Genomic DNA, 17,623 nt, shown 5'->3' with positions numbered 1-17,623 from the left:
TGCATGTTGAGAAATGTAGATTATTTATGCAAGAAACCATCTATAATTTCATTTAACTCAGACTAGAGTACTGCTCAAGAGTGGGCGGTCCATATCAAGTCGTGTCAACAGAGTAATAAAGACCTTGTACAAGAAAAGCAGTGTTAATGGTCACAGACCTGTTTAACTGATATGGCAGGAACCCCGAAAAATTTCAAATGGCAGACTCTCAAAGGAAAGTAAGCGGTATCCTGAGAAAACCTCCTGGAATATTCCGTTGTTCCCTTTGTGTCGCCGGCCGGTGTGGCCGAGCGGTTCTAGGCGCTTCAGCCTGGAACCGCGCGACCGCTACGGTCGCAGGTTTGAATCCTGCCTCGGGCATGGAAGTGTATGATGTCCTTAGGTTAGTTAGGTTTAAGTAGGTCTAAATTCTAGGGGACTGATGACCTCAGATGTTAAGTCCCATAGTGCTCAGAACCATTTGAACCCTTTGTGTCTCAGCCATGGAGACCACGAAAGCAAATTTATAGCGATAACAGCATGCACATGGGCATTTACGCAAGAATTATCATCATGCATCACTCGAGAAGGCAAAAGGAAGAAATTTCCATAAGTTACAATAAATCGGTCGTCCTAGCAAATTTTATGTACTGATTTCCAAAGTGTAAATGTAGTTACAGATGTGTGTATTGAAGATGATACTCCCTTTGCAGTGCATACCTAGAAACCCAGTTAACGCTGAGGCAGGCATCAGTGATTATAAGGCTGTGATAGCAACAATGACTACAGTTTTTACAAGAAATGTTAAGAAAGATAGGAAGATATTTTTGCGTAGCACGAATGACAGTACAAAAACTGCGGAGTATATGAGTAACCAGCATCAAATATTCAGTCATATGGACGACGCTGTAGAGTACAAATGGAAAAAAATTCATAAGCGTCGTTCAGTATGCTTCAGACAAGTATGTTCCGAGCAATTTCTTAAGGCATGGGAAAGACCCACCGTGGCTTAATAGACATGTTAGAAAACTGCTCCATAAACAAAGAGAGCGTCATCTCAGATGCAAGAGAACCCAGTTGGCAACTGGGTGCTGAACGAAGCGAAAGGAGCGTACGGAGAGCAGTGAGAGAAGTGTTCAATGACTTTGAAAGTGGAATTTGACAATCGATCTGAGTAAAAACCCTAAGAGATTTTGCTCTTACGTAAAATCAGTAAGCGAATCGAAATCATCTATTCATTTACTCTGAGACCATAATGGCACCGAAACGGAAGATAACAGAGAGACGGACGAAATACTGAATTCGTTCTTCCGAAATTGCTTCACCGCGGAAGATTGTAACATAGTTACTCCTGTCACTCATAATATGAACGTCTAAATGGCAGATATTGGGATAGCCGATCGCTTAGTAGGACAAGATGAGATACCCTTAAGATTTTACAAAGGTTATGCAAGAGAACTTGCTCCCCTTCTAGTAGTAATTTATAAGATCGCGTGAACAACGAAGGGTACCTAGCGACTTGATGAACGCGCAGGTCATCCCTGTTTTTAAAAACAGCCGCAGGACACATGCACACAATTATACACCTATATCGTTGACGTCAATCTGTTGTATAATTATGGAATAGGTTTTATGTTCAAGATTTATGACGTTTTTGGAAAACGAAACTCTCCTATATAAAAATCATCATGGATTCCGGAAACAGAATTCTTGCGAAACTCAACTCCCACTGTTCCTCCATGAGATGCACAGCGCTGTAGATAACGGCGCTCAGGTTGATGCAGTGCTCCTAGGCTTCACGAACGCATTTAACACCCTCCCGCAACGCTGCTGGGTGAAAAAATATGAGCTTATCGAGTATCGGACCAGATTTGTGAATGGATTCCACACTTTCTTGCAGACAGAACTCAACAAGTCGCTCACAACGAAACAAAATCTACAGATGTAAAGGTAATTTCCCGAGTACACCAAGGAAGTGTGACAGGACCGTTACTGAATAGGTTCAAAAATGGTTCAAATGGCTCTGAGCACGATGGGACTTAACATCTATGGTCATCAGTCCCCTAGAACTTAGAACTACTTTAACCTAACTAACCTAAGGACAGCACACAACACCCAGTCATCACGAGGCAGAGAAAATCCCTGACTCCGCCGGGAATCGAACCCGGGAACCCGGGCGCGGGAAGTGAGAACGCTACCGCACGACCACGAGCTGCGGACGTTACTGAATACAAAGTATATAAATGATTTAGTAGAAGGCTTCGGATGCTCTTTAAGACTGTTCGCACATGACGCGGTTGTCTGTGGTAAAGTAGCAACGTCAGAAGACTGTATCGATTTGCATCATGAACTGCAGAGGATTGATGAAAGGTGCAGCCTTTGGCAGTTGACAGTGAACGTAAATGAATGAATGAACGAAAATGAATGATTGAAAACATTAGGAAAAGAAAGCCACAACAGTACACTACAATGTTGAACACAGTATCTACCGTGCAATATTTAGGAATAACTATCCCGGGTGATCTCATGTGGAATGACCACATAAAAGAAATGTACGAAATGCAGACGCCAGATGGATAGTCATAGGAAGAATCTTAAGGAAATGTAACTCATCCACGAAGGAAGAGGCTTATAAGGCACTTGCTCGACCGATTCATGATATTGTTTATCAATATGGGATTCTTACCAGGTAAGACTGATAGAAGAGAGACAGAAAATCCTACGAAGAGCGGCGCGTTTCGTCACTGGATCGTTTAGTCGGTGCGAGAGCGTTACAGGGATGCTGAACAAACTCCAGTGGCAGACGTTACAAGAGAGGCACTGCCCATCATGGAGACGTTTTCTATTGAAATTTCAAGAAGGCAATTTCCGGGAATAGTCGGACAACGTATTACTTCCTCCCACATACATCTTGTGTAATGACCACGACGAGAAAATTAGAGAAATTAGAGCCAATACAGAGGCAATCATTCTTTCCACGAGTCATTCTCGAATGGAACAGGGTAGAGGGATGAGTCAGTGGTGCCAGAAGTACCCTCCGCCGCACCATTAAGTGGCTTGCGGAGTATGATACAGATGTAGGTCGCCCCTATACTCGCCGTCGATGGTCATCCGGGTAGTGCAGAATCGTGATTCATTGTTAACACAATACGATCCATTCGTTAAAGGCCCATACTTGCCGGCCACGGCAAACGTGGGCATTTGTGTGTTAGTGTTTACAGTAGGCTCCGCATGGGACGGTTATTCCCTACTGTGGCTGCTGCTAGTTTCCGGCGAATGGTGCGGGACGACTCAGAATGTCGCAGGGAGTCCATTACTTTGTATCGATTGTGAACGGCTCACAATGTGCTTGGCGTACACTGCGTCAATTATTCCTTGTGGTGACGAGACGTACTCGACTGGAACCTTGACAACGAGTTCGCTTGCCGTCATGTTCCCATGCAGTCCAATATTGAGCCACTGTCACATTTGAATACCCCACGTATCTGCCCCATTCGACCAACTAGTTGAATGGAGACCAACAATAAAGCCCCTTTCAACCTCTGTTACGTGCTGATAACAATCTCGCTCGAGTATGCAGCATCCGTGTCCTTCACAATGATCATTCAACATCTGATGCTGCTATGCCCCTTACATACCCTACTAGGCCAGGAACAAAACTAAACGGGAAAAACACTAATTCATTCTGGTGGCCATTCTACCTGTCACAGAGAATCATTCAATTACACACCCATTAATGATGTGTTCGTCTATGAAGTTACATTATATCCGACCATGTCTTTCGCTGATTCAGTTTTTTCGTCAGGCAGAGAACTTATTTGCAGTTACTTACAATTTAGTGTAATAGTTAGACTTTATGTTAATGATAACCAATTTTCTTCCCTTTTCTCCAATGACCACTCTTTCGCGCATAATACCAAGAAAGAGTTTCATCGACCTGTCTGTGTCCCATTTTAGCTTTATGCATTTTTTAATATTTCTTGAGGAATTTTCTCCTATTATCCCGCACAGACTTACATATTTCGATATTTCTGACGCTACATATATGAATTCCCTGTTTCTAAACTAAAGTCCATAGGCGCCCCCTTCACCTTTAATCCTTCCTCCTGTTACTATTCTGTTCTCACTTACCCTTCATTTTTGTCACCAACATTTTAATATGTTCACACTGTACTGAAATAATAAAAATAAGAAACAAGGTCAACATCAAGATCATTGCAGCTCGGTTGAGAATGCGAAAATAAACTGCCTCGATTCCTCAGCAGAAATATTTCAAACATTTCGACTTTCAGAAAATTTCCATTACAAGCATACAAATCTGTTGTTTCTGGTCGAGGACAAAATTGCACTTTACACAAAGCAATCAAGTTTATTAATAAAATGTTTTTCTGCCAACATGGTGAGAGATGCGAATAATAACCACCGGGAAGGAGATGGGGAAGCGAGGGAAGGGTATGGGCAGAGAGATAACCGAAGGAGGCGATGGTCAGAGGGAGTGGAAGGAGCAGATGGCAGTGGGGAAGAAAAGGACATGGACTAAGAGATGGAGGAGATTTGTGCAATATATGTGTTAAACACATATTTATTACATCGACTCACTGACTCTGGAAGTCATACGACAGATTGCATGTGTACATACTGCATGCATCTGGAGTTGGTCCCACGTAATGCAAAATGGTACTGTTCATGACTGAAAACAAAATTATTGTAACTGAAAGCAAAATATGCATTTCAGTAATATTGGCAACTCAATTTTATGACACACGATAGAGGCCACAAACGTCTTAACGCAGGAACTGAAAAAAAGGCCATGCTCGTATGAGAATCAGACTACTTCAAATGGTCAAATGTATCTGAGCACTATGGGACTTAACATCTGAGGTCATCAGCCCCCTTGACTTAGAACTACTTAAACCTAGCTAAGCTAAGGACATCACACACATCCATGCCCGAGGCAGAGTTCAAACTTGCGACCATAGCAGCAGCGCGGTTCCGGACTCCAGACTGCTTCCCCAGTTGTGAAAGTGCCCAAAGTGAGGGCATGACGATTCATAACACCTAACAGGGTATGATACGATGACGTAAACACAGTTACCCTCTTCATGCATAAAAGTAGCAAATATTGACACACAACGATTATACACTAATACTATCAACGACTTACGCAATAAACGGTTCCAGAAAAATTATTTTGTATTCCTTGCAGCTTAAGGACTCATCACTTATTACAGTGAGGGTTGTTTTCCGTCCAGCTTACATAGTATACACGTTCGCTGATGTACATTACCGTCCAGTGTTTTCAAAGTAAAAGCATCACTGCCACAGCAAGGCACGTGAGCGCAGCGGTTGAATTTCGGTATGGGGTCGCGAAGCTGAGCAGAAGCCTGTGACTTTGTAGGCTTTCCCGGTGCAATAAGTCTTGAAAGTCTCTTCGGGTTTGCTGCTGGATCCAAAACTCAACTCGATTCGATATTTCGGCGATCCAGCTGGTCGCCATCTTCAGGAGAATGCTGCTTCTGCTTTGATACTAGTAGGTTTCTCTTGGCCAGGAATGCCCTTTTGCCAATGCTAGTCCCGCTGAGAACTGACGCCACACTGCAAATCATCGTGTCCTATATAAGCCACCGTACAGTGCACGGCGCATGCGCCGCCCATCACGGTTGCTACCCTCCGAGACTGGGAGGTGGTGCCGCCCTTAGTAGAACATAGTCGCAACGATATATCGCACTCAGGGACGCACCGAAGAACGTTCTGTTTTGATGCGGGATAGTACAGGATTCCACGTCCTGCTAAGAGGAAATCCATTGTCTCTGTTAATTAAATTATCCGCCAGCCTAATTTCAACTGCCTCTTTATAAAGACACTGTTCCAAAAACCGGAAGTGCTGCCAACCTACACAGTATCGTCAAGTTTCATACGGTGTCCCTTATTTTAACAGTGTTCTGCTACTGCCAATTTTTCCAGCTGTTGTAGCCTCGTATGACGGTGATGTTCCACACACCTGTCACGAACTGTACGAATCGGACGGCCGATGTCAGCCTTCTCACATTGAGATCATCTTTCACAGAGCCGAGTAGTGCTCTGATCTTAGAAGGTGGACGGAACATACTCTTAATGTTAAAATTCCTTAAAATACTTCCAATCATAAACGATATGCCTCCATCATAATTTAGAAAGGCCACCGATCTATCTTCCTCTTCATGCACCTCCAGTGATTGGTCAAACTCCATAGCCTGCTTCTCTGAGTAGCCATTTTCCTTAAAAGCAGCCATCAAATGCGCAAGTTCTTGGGTTAAGCTGTCCCCGTTGGAAGTGGCATATGCTCTGCGTACCAAACCCATAAGGACGCCACTACATCTACATCTACATTTATACTCCGCAAGCCACCCAACGGTGTGTAGCGGAGGGCACTTTACGTGCCACTGTCATTACCTCCCTTTCCTGTTCCAGTCGCGTATGGTTCGCGGGAAGAACGACTGTCTGAAAGCCTCCGTGCGCGCTCTAATCTCTCTGATTTTACATTCGTGATCTCCTCGGGAGGTATAAGTAGGGGGAAGCAATATATTCGATACCTCATCCAGAAACGCACCCTCTCGAAACCTGGCGAGCAAGCTACACCGCGATGCAGAGCGCCTCTCTTGCAGAGTCTGCCACTTGAGTTTATTAAACATCTCCGTAACCCTGTGACGAAACGCGCCGCTCTTCTTTGGATCTTCTCTATCTCCTCCGTCAACCCGATCTGGTACAGATCTCACACTGATGAGCAATACTCAAGTATAGGTCGAACGAGTGTTTTGTAGGCCACCTCCTTTGTTGATGGACTACATTTTCTAAGGACTCTCCCAATGAATCTCAACCTGGTACCCGCCTTACCAACAATTAATTTTATATGATCATTCCACTTCAAATCGTTCCGCACACATACTCCCAGATATTTTACAGAAGTAACTGCTACCAGTGTTTGTTCCGCTATCATATAATCATACAATAAAGGATCCTTCTTTCTATGTATTCGCAATACATTACATTCGTCTATGTTAAGGGTCAGTTGCCACTCCCTGCACCAAGTGCCTATCCGCTGCAGATCTTCCTGCATTTCGCTACAATTTTCTAATGCTGCAACTTCTCTGTATACTACAGCATCATCCGCGAAAAGCCGCATGGAACTTCCGACACTGTCGACACTGCGTTGGTGTGGTGGATGGCAAATCATAGAATGCAGATAACGATCTGTGTGCGTCGGCTTTCGGTGAACACTATGTCCCAAAGTACCATCTGGTTTTTATAAGCCATAACACCTAAAAATGGAAGCATCCCATCACTTTCAACCACCATGGTAAATTTAATGCGGGGGATGAAGACTATTGAAGTAGTCCAAATATCTATTGAGAACATCACGTCCATGTGGCCAGACGAAAAAGGTATCATCCCCATATCTCCAGAAGCACGTTGGTTGCAAAGCCGAAGTCTTCCGTGCCATATCCTGGAAGTCCTCCATAAATAAATTGGCGACTATGGGCGATAAAGGACTACCCATAGCCACGCCAACATTCTGTTACAAATGTTTCCGTTAAAAAAATACTTGGATGTCAGCATATGACGACAAAGCTTCACTAACTCTTCATCCAGTTTTTCACTAATCAAACTAAGGGACTCTTCTACAGGGACTTTTGTTAACAGAGATACCACATCAAAAATCACCAATAGATATGAAGGACTCAGTCTAAAAGATTTCAATCGTCGAATAAAATCCACTGAATTGGAGATATGGTGTCCACACTTGACAACATATGAACTGAGAACAGGTTATAAGTGGGTGCACCCAAATTACTAACAATAAGGCGTAGAGGAACCCCTGCCTTCTGCAGCTTAGGCGGACCATACAATCTAGGCAGAACGGCAGCACCAGGATGAAGTTTCTTACGTAAATCTTCGAACATCAAACTCTTTTTCAGCAGTGTAAGTGTCTTGCGCTTAATCCTTTCTGTGGGGGTCACTAGATTGTCTTCTGTGCGCTGGATCATCGAGTACACACCAACATTGGAACTTAACACTCCAATCACTACACAGGACATCATCATCACACTCCACACTAAATGCAACACTGCCCCTGGCCACGACCGCATTACCGACCGCCACTCAAACACTGCCCTCCCTCCTTCCTTGCAGTCCTTGCCGCCCTCTATAACGTAATCCTTGCCACTGACTTCTTCCCCAATCTATGGAAAACCTCCCATATCATGATGTCCCCCCCCCCCCCCCCATATATGTCTTACCTCTGTGTTCAGCAAGCTCTTAGAATCCATCCTTACCCAACGCATCCATCACCACCTCCACCAACAGCACCTCCTCCTCCCCCCCCCCCCAACACCCAATGTGGCTTTCGACCTTCCTTCCCTTCCAATGACCAACTCCTACACCTCACCCATCTCCTGTCCCTCCAGCTTAGGTCCCGTCACTCTGCCATTTTTGTATCCCTAGACCTCGAAAAGGCTAAGCCATGTCTCCGCAATGTCCTTTCTTCTGGGTGTGCTAGTTCTGCAAGGTTCGCAGAAGAGCTTCTGTGATGTTTGGAAGGTAGGAGACGAGTTACTGGCGGAATTAAAACTGTGACGACGGGTCGTGAGTCGTGCTTGGGTAGCTCAGTTGGCAGATCACCTGCCCGCGAAAGGCAAAGGTCCCGAGTTCGAGTCTCGGTCCGGCACACAGTTTTAATCTGCCAGGAAGTTTCACGTCGTGAAAGTGTTCAACCGACTCCAGTGATACAAGTTGCAACAGAAACATTCAGCACCATTGAACTGTTTTCATATTTTTCAGATCTTTGAGATATAGGAATAAACTCCTGTTTTCAGAAACATCTATACTTCTCTTGTTGCAATGTTTTGCTAAAACATAGCAGAATTTACAGAAATTCATTTAACACTGTAATGCAGTTGAAATTGCGGAGGACTCCAAAAACATTGTGTTACTAAACTAGCAAGACATATAAGTATTTTACGAAAAAATCCGTTCTCGGTATAAAAATAAACTTGTAGTTTCTTCACTTACACTGCAAAACTCACAGCAATTCTCGATTCACGATCTATTTATCTCCCTTAGGAAATTACGTTATCCCATTGAAAAATCTCTACTTACTTGCATATCATATATTAATTATGAGGCAAAATACTCCCCTCTTTGTGTGCAATCATTTGCCAAAATCTTGTTTGGATATCTCAAATAGTTTATGAAACAGACGGGAAATTACGAATATTTCACTGCCCCATTATTGTCTTCACGTGCAAGTGGAACCGAGTACTCTACATACAATCTACTCTCTCGAGAATGAGACGTACATCTCCTCCTAAGAGTAAATAATAATTCAATATGTTAGCTACATTTTGTACCCAGCAATGCATGAACTAACATGCACCAAACGCAAATTCATAGAATGCCCTATTTTTCATTCCAAACTATTCGAATATCATGCTGTGGGTTGCTTAATTTCGAAGTATCACAATAACAATGATCATTGACTCAATAACAGGCATTTCTTCATGAAGTTGACAAATGGGACTATGAGATGCGAGAGAATAAAGTTTTTAACAAAATAGTTTCTTTAAAATCGTCTGAAAAAGATTACAGAGAGCAGTCATGTGCACGATATGCCGATTTGTCTCACAGGTTAACCTGTGTTGTCTGTGAGATCCCGCCTTCCAGGGTTCGACATTCGTTGGCGAAAGGTCTCCCGACTGGCCAATGTAGGTAGCATTTAGAGAACCCTACAGGGGAAATAACACCAGGGCTGTCATGCGAAGCTCCCTGAAGGGGAAACAGGCAGGCAGGCAGGCCGGCCGGCCTTGCTTGGAAGCTGTCGCACGAACAAGCAAGTGACACAGTGAATTTTACTCCGTAACGGACTGGCTTTAGCACTCGAAAGTGTCACCAGGGCCTCTGATGGCCAGAGCGATATTCCAGCACGCTGACCAGGCTCAATCTGTTAATACGCTGGCAACTGACACGCTTTTAGTGACATCTTTTCGAAAGGATGTTGAGTTCCCTCGGTTATGTTTTAATGTATTCGCATGCAGTTACAAGTAAACAGCACCACATGATACGTAGTGAGTGACGAAATGGCTCCAACACAATTCCTTAAGGTGAAAAACGGAGATCCTGGCAAGGAACGCTAGTTTTGAATGCGAGACGTTCCAGGGATACACAGCCGACCAAAACTGAGAGGAAAATTGGTAAAGGAAACGAAATAGGGCAGGGAAAGACGTTCTTGGTACAACGGCGGCGATTGGAGGTCTTTTGTGAGGAATGGAAGGGAAGGGAAAACGAAGCTTTTTGTTTAGTCATCAGTATTCTAACTGGTTTGATGTTGCCTGTCACGAATTCCTCTCTTGGATCAATCTTCTCATCTCAAACTAGCAGTTGTACTCTACGTCCTCAATTATTGGCTGGATGTAACACAATCTCTGCCTTCCTCTACAGCTCCCTCTAGTATCAACGAAACTGTTCCCTGTTGTCCTTCCTATCATCCTCTCCCTTCTTCTTGTCACTGTTTTCCATATATTCCTTTCCTCGCCCATTCTGTGGAGTAACTCGTCATTCCTTACTTATCTGTACACTTAATTATCAACATTCTTCTCTAGCACCAAATTTCAAATGCTTCTCTTCTCTTCTGTTCTGTTGCCCACAGTCCAAGTCTCACTGCCAAACAATCCTGTGTTCCAAACGTACATTTTCAGAAATTTCTTCCTCAAATTAAGACCAAAGTTTTGATACTAGTAGATTTCTCTTGGCCAGGAATGCCCTTTTGACAATGCTAGTCTGCTTTTTATGTTCTCCTTCCTCCTCCGTCATGTATTATTTTGCTGCAGAATTTCTTAACTTCCTCTACTTCGTGATCACCAATCCCGATGATAAGTTTCTCGCTGTTTTTATATGAATACAGAAAATGAGACTGAGGGTCATTCTACGAAAAGTCGCTGACTGGAGGCCGAGGAAACGCGCCAGAACCGCGCCACGGGGATCACCCGAACAGTCATCCTCACGCTGGCAAAAGCAATGCAACGCAGTCTCTTATTTCCGACCTAGTTAAGCCTAGTCTGAGAGCATCGGGCATTTTTATTCATTTATGTAGTCAAATCCTTATGAAGTTATATAGACTAAATATTATCTGTTTTAGGTCTCAGTTGCAGTTTTGTGCATAACTCCCCGAAAACCACTAAGAAAGATGTTGAATTAGCGTTAAATCTAGGTCTGGTGCCGATGACAAAAGGTGATACTAGACAAGGGGCAGATGATGGTTATCGTAGAACAGTCTCAAGGTCAGTGTTATTCCCAACAGATAACCACGAAGCATTACACTAGTTTAATTCGTTAATTCATTAAGCCATTGACTAAGTAATATTCTTCCTCAAAGTCGACCCTGTATTTACTATTTATATTTACGAAAATGAGCATATTTTGCCATATACTTTTCTCAAAATTATATATTTTTGTGGTACGAATTCTTTAAAAATTTATCCTTGGTATTTATTGAAGTGATGAGGAGTGATGATAATACTGTTTTAGAAGTTTTTGTTAGTGTGGTATACACGAAAAAAATACAGGGATGTGCAACGCCACTATATACTCGTATTTCTCACATTCGTAACGTGTATCACTTTCTTTCTTCATTGCTTGCTTGCTTCGCACACTACACAATTTTTGGAGGGTGTTTTCTTCGTAGTAACACGAAGATGGAGCTATAGCTGCTCGGCCTGCCTCACAGCCGGCAATGTAATAACGCACTTGAAACCTACAGCCTGCTGCGAGCCGACTTTAAAAATCAATGTGTTAATTTGGTGAGTGCTGCAAATCGCAGACTATGAGCAGCAGAAACTGTCTGCTCGATCTGTGGGAAGCTTTTGGTAGAGTCGGGGGACATTGCAGGTGTCGCGGTCACTGGAGTGCGTGCGGCTGCTGGTGGGGGCAGGTGCGTCGGTGAACCGCGCAGACAAGTTCGGCTACACGCCGCTGCACCTGGCGGCGCTCAACGAGTTCTCGGCGTGCGCGGCGCTGCTGCTGGAGCGCGGCGCCGACGTGACTGCGCGCACGCGCGGCGGCGTCTCGGCGCTGTCCTTCCTGGTGCGGCGCGTGCCCGACGTCATCCCCGCGCTCGTCACGCAGCTCGACGGCGCCGTCACGCTGCACGACCACGAGCTCGGCGACGTCGACTGCGAGCTCAGGCTCGACTTCCGCGTGCTCGTGCCCAACGCCGAGCGCGGCGAGTCCGGCCTACTGCTCGCCTTCATCGAGGTACACCCGGGCACAGGGCCGTACTTCCTACCACATCCCACCAATAACTGCCATTTCACGAGAGGAGCGCTCGTTCAGTGCAACATCGCTGCACAGGTTCTGCGCCCTTCTACGCTCCCATTAAAATAACTTTGTGACTGACGTGTAGTGACTATTGGCAAGGGCCGGCGTCAGTCAATCACAGCTGTTCATCGGGCTCGACGATCTCGCCCTGCTGCTGTTCTGCGGGCTCAAGGAACAGCCTCGGCAGGCGACGCAGGCTGCACGAGATAGGAGGCCCGGGCAAACTATCGATGAAATGAGCGCTTGGCATGTTGTACACGAGCAGGCAGTTTTCATCACCACTACTGACACTTGTCAGTCACAACGTTATTTTCATATACAGAGTACCTTATTTGTCTTCCCCCCAGAGCAGCAGCAGATGATTTCACCTCGTCCTACATTGGCAATTTACCCCAGATAATGAAAAGTGTGATATTATCCACTTGAGTGCTAAAAGGAATCCATTAAACTACGGTTACATGATAAATCAGTCGAATCTATAGGCTGTAAATTCAACTCAATACCTAGGAATTACAGTTACGAACAACTTAATTTGGAAAGAACACACAGAAAATGTTGTAGGGAGGCGAATCAAAGACTGCGTTTTATTAGCAGAATACTTAGGAGATGAAGAGATCTAATAAGGGACTCCCTACACTATGCCTGTCTGCCCTCTTTTGGAGTACTGCTGTGCGGTCTGGGATCCTTACCAGACAGGATTAACGAAGTGCATCGAGAAAGTTCAAAAATGAACAACACGTTTTGTACTATCGACAAAAAGGGGAGAGACTGTCACTCATGTGCTACAGGATTTGGGGTGGAGATCATTAAGACAAGTGTTTTCGTTGCGGTGAAATCTCACGAAATTTCAGTCACCAACTTTCTCGTCCGAATGCGAAAATATTTTGTTGACACCGACCTACATAGGGAACTATAATCATCAATAAAATAAGGGAAATCACAGCTCGCAAGGAAAGGTATAGGTGTTCGTTTTTTCCGTGTTGTGTTCGAGATTGGAATAATAGTGTGGTTGTGAAGGTGGTTCCATGAACCCTCTGTCAAGCACTTATGTGTGATTTGCAGAGTATCAGTCTAGACGCTGATGTAGATGTCCTGTTCGTTTGTTAGCCATGTAGCTCAAAGGAAGCAAGGCACTTCACACTGACTGTAACCTCACAAATGATTTAATTTTTTTATGCATAAATATTGGAGGATTGGACACAGTACACCACATCTGGTGCTGCAAGAGGTGGTCTTTAACACACGGTCACAGTCCCAATCATACAGTGTATCCCTGCGTTACATGTTTGATGTTTCGGCAACGAATATGTAGTACCATTATTACTTTCACCGCAGTTCGCTGTCTAGTATTTTTTCATGTAGAGTACATGAATGGATTGAGATTACAGCTTAAGAGGGATGTGGGCGTCCGAGTGTGTCAGGAAATTTGTTTAAAGGCATGTCACTCGCCGGAGTTTACTGCATCAGCTCCTACTACTAAGGAATACAGGAAAACAGAAACAGCAGGAGGCAGCCTCAATCAGACTGAGGAGCTTGTTGCCCGGGAAGATGAGCAGGACAAGACGTCTGTTCGGGACGAGAGCTGGCAGACAAGAGAGCGACCGCGTAGTGCCGGAGCGCCCTGGTCAACCGGCTCGGCGTCCCCCATGTCACCGTTCCCAGCCCTCTAATTGGCTGGTAGAGGGTACTTTAGACGCGTCCCCCTGTCAGCAAATAGCGTCCTGTCAGTAGTACCCGACTGGGCGTGGGTTGGTGCAGCATCTAGAAACATTCCATGTCGCACCAGCCCTGTTCCAGCCACAGCTCGACTGTAAGACGCGGATAACTACGCCGGAAATCCAAAGAAAGAAATAAAACAAACATTTTAAAGTTCCAGTAATTCTTTCAATAAATCTTTCTTCTCAATCTGATTGCTCGCCATGTACACCAGCGGGTACGAATTATGAGAAGGCCGTGAGAACTGACGTATCAGCTGAGAATGAATTGCCGGAAATACAACTATCGAACAAACCGTGAGCATTTCATACGTGCGTGTTCATCCACAATTCTCAACCCAACAACTTTTCAGTGTCAAAAATTCTTCTTGTAATGCTTTCAAGTTTCATAATATGAAACCAACCTTATATATCTCACGGTATAAGGCATCCACTAATTATATTATTAATCAGTTACGTATGACATATACGCAATGTGTAGAATGAGTCTCTTGCTTGTGAGGCGATGTCAGTAATTTATAGCTGTCCTAGCAATTAGGTATGGAACTTGAACCACGCACGTTTGTAGCCTATATACCAAATCCGTTTCGAAGATACCAAATCCGTTTCAAAGAATCACTACTTTCTTGAATTCTTGGTAACAGCCAAGTCCCTTCTAATTGATTCTTAATCATACTACATTTGTTACGTAAACAGGTTCCTTACTGGTCTCGCCCGTGTAGAAATTATTAGTGTTTCGTTTCACAAGTGGATTTCACGTCGTCAGTTTTATTCTTAATTAATTCATTCAGGATATATGTATGTTGGGAGGCTTGCGTGCCTCAGCGATACAGATAGCCGCACCATAGGTGCAACCACAACGGAGGGGTATCTGTTGAGAGGCCAGACAAACGTGTGGTTCCTGAAGAGGGGCAGCAGCCTTTTCAGTAGTTGCAGGGGTAACAGTCTGGATGATTCACTGATTTGACCTTTAACAGTAACCAAAATGACCTTGCTGTGCTGGTACTGCGAATGGCTGGCAAAAAGGGGGAAATTACAGCCGTAATTTTTCCCGAAGACACATAGCTTTACTGTATGGTTAAAAGATGACGTCGTCTTCTTGGAGAAAATATTCCGGAGGTAAAATAGTCCCCCATTCGACTACTCAGGAGGACGTCGTTATCAGGAGAAAGAAAACTGGCGTTCTACGTATCGGAGCGTGGAATGTCAGATTCGTTAATCGGGCAGGTAGATTAGAAAATTTAAAAAGGGAAATGGATAGGTTAAAGTTAGATATAGTTAGAATTACTGAATTTCGGTGGCAGGAGGAACAAGACTTCTAGTTAGGTGAATGCAGGGTTATAAATACAAAATCAAATATGGGTAATGCAAGAGTAGGTTTAACAACGAATTTAAAAAAAAAAATATGAGTGAGGGTAAGCTACTACGAACAGCATACTGACCGCGTTACTGTAGCCAAGATAGAATCAAAGCCCACGCCTACCACAGTAGTACAAATTTATATGCCAACTAGCTCCGCAAATGACGAATAGATTGATGAAATGTATGATGAGATAAAAGCAATTACTCAGATTACACACACACACACACACACACACACACACACACACACACACACACACACACACACACCTCATCGTTTCAGTTGGGTTCAAATGCATGAGGATCCTACAATACAACTACATCGATCGACAGCCATTGATTTACATGGTAAAGAAGAAAAATCGTAATGGGAAAGCCTTAGAGACAAACAGAACTTAAAAGTTTTGCCATCGAATGATCCAGCCAAAGTCCGATGAAAGACAGTTCCACTTAGTCTTGGTATCATTACATTAATTTCCTAAAATAAATGCTATCCCTAAGAGCTATGCAAAGTTCTTCCGGGGTGGAGATAGGATCGATCTAACGTATATCATTATTTACATCTTGTGGTACTACAGTTTCCCAGAACTGCAACAGCACAATTTTAAAAACGAACATTTTGTGTATTTCTAACTTTAGACATGGAAACATCTATAAATGTTATTGGGTTTTGGCATTTGCCATTTTCTTCTCCCACTGCAAAGCAATTAATTGAATTATTCTAGTCTGTCCACAGCCATGCCTCATCTTACATTACTTTATTCTCTTCTTCTAGTTCTAAATACGAAATGTACATTCCACTTACTGCAGGGTGCGAATACAAATAACTGCTTGCCTTTCATAATGTAAAGTGTGGCCTGTTGTAAAACTATAGCGGACGCCGTCGTGTGCTAGTACTGACGCCTAATACAGAATCACCTCAATAGGTGGCGCTGCCACGCAGCTGCTGGTAAGACTGAGAGATCGTAAACTGGATAAACATAGCCACTGAAACTTTTAAATGTACTGCACATAAAACATTAATAACATGGAATTACTACGAGCAACACCTCTGCAATAACTTATCCTAGAAAAATTTGAAGGCGGTAAATTTAAAACGAGAAAACAGGGTGTATAATACAATACACAGATGCAGTATCTAAACAGATTTTACGTATCATATACCACTAGAACGAGACCATTAAAAACACAGGGCCTTAATTTCAGATGAAGAGGCCACCCTATAAGACGCAATACTGCGTGATTCGGAGCTAGAACTTCTACCTAACAAGAAAACTACACAAATAGAATTATTACGCTAAAATACACACCAACGTGGAAGACGGACGGCTGTGTGGAGACAAGCACAGAGATTTCCATACCCTCTGTCTTCTCTACTATCTGATCAAAATACACTGTCCCCCATATCTCTCCTCGACCTTAACGCTACTGTCTGAACAACATGGCAGAAACACCCGTTCCTACGAAAGCAAAATCCTCTTTGTCCCACTTCATCGTTCAGCCACTTTCTCGAAGTCCTTCTCAGTAGCAGGAGCCCCACGCTCGAATAAGCTCCCGCAATATAATAGAGAATGCCGTTTTATTTATTTACATTGTTTAGACTCATAGAGGAGCACATAAACCAAATTATGACCTGTGGTTGTTATTTTTCTTGTTCTTCCAGAATTATTTCATCCTCTCGCAGTGCTTAGCTCGAAGTCATCTGACCACTTTCTTCTAGGTACCTTGGGTTTGTCTTCTAATGAAATTTCCCAGCTGTAGACCTTATGTCTGAAGACGTTTCGACCTTCAATGTCTGTCGGTGAGATTTTATCATTTTTTTAGATCGACTTGGACCTGTTTTATCCAAACTGTTGTCGTTTTCAGGACGTCAAAATTTTCTTTGTTAGTCTCAAGATATGTCTGTAGAATTTCAGTCGTCGTTTGCAGAAATCGGTTTCGATGTTGGAATATTTTTCTGTGGTTGTGTGTGATTGTAGACCGTATTCTTCGTCTGTAAGTTTTGGGACAAGGATTTTTCGGATGATTTTTGTTTCAGTCTTTTTGATACTTTCGAGGTCTCTTTTGTAATTAAGGTTTACAGTCCCGCTGGCATAGAGTATTTCAGGTTTGATAACAGTCGTGTAGTGTCGACCTTTTGTGTTGATGTTTATGCATTTTCTACTGTAGATGCTCGCAACTTTCCCATATCCTTTCCGAATTTTGAGTTCCCGTGTTTT

The 17,623-nt window shown here is 43.6% G+C and overlaps 1 protein-coding gene across 1 annotated transcript in view; it reads left to right on the top strand.

Moving 5' to 3' along the window:
- Positions 1 to 17,623, top strand: part of LOC124729173 (transient receptor potential channel pyrexia-like) — a 163,994-nt gene that overhangs the window by 79,329 nt on the left and 67,042 nt on the right. Inside the window, exon 5 of the mRNA XM_047248493.1 lies at positions 11,899 to 12,264. Coding sequence (XP_047104449.1) covers positions 11,899 to 12,264 — 366 coding nt within the window. The remainder of the gene's footprint in view (positions 1 to 11,898; positions 12,265 to 17,623) is intronic.

The sequence above is a fragment of the Schistocerca piceifrons genome, chromosome 1 (assembly GCF_021461385.2).
Source record: "Schistocerca piceifrons isolate TAMUIC-IGC-003096 chromosome 1, iqSchPice1.1, whole genome shotgun sequence".
NCBI lineage: Eukaryota > Metazoa > Arthropoda > Insecta > Orthoptera > Acrididae > Schistocerca > Schistocerca piceifrons.
The sequence above is the reverse complement of the archived record's forward strand: the minus strand, read 5'-3'. Positions and strand labels throughout refer to the sequence as shown.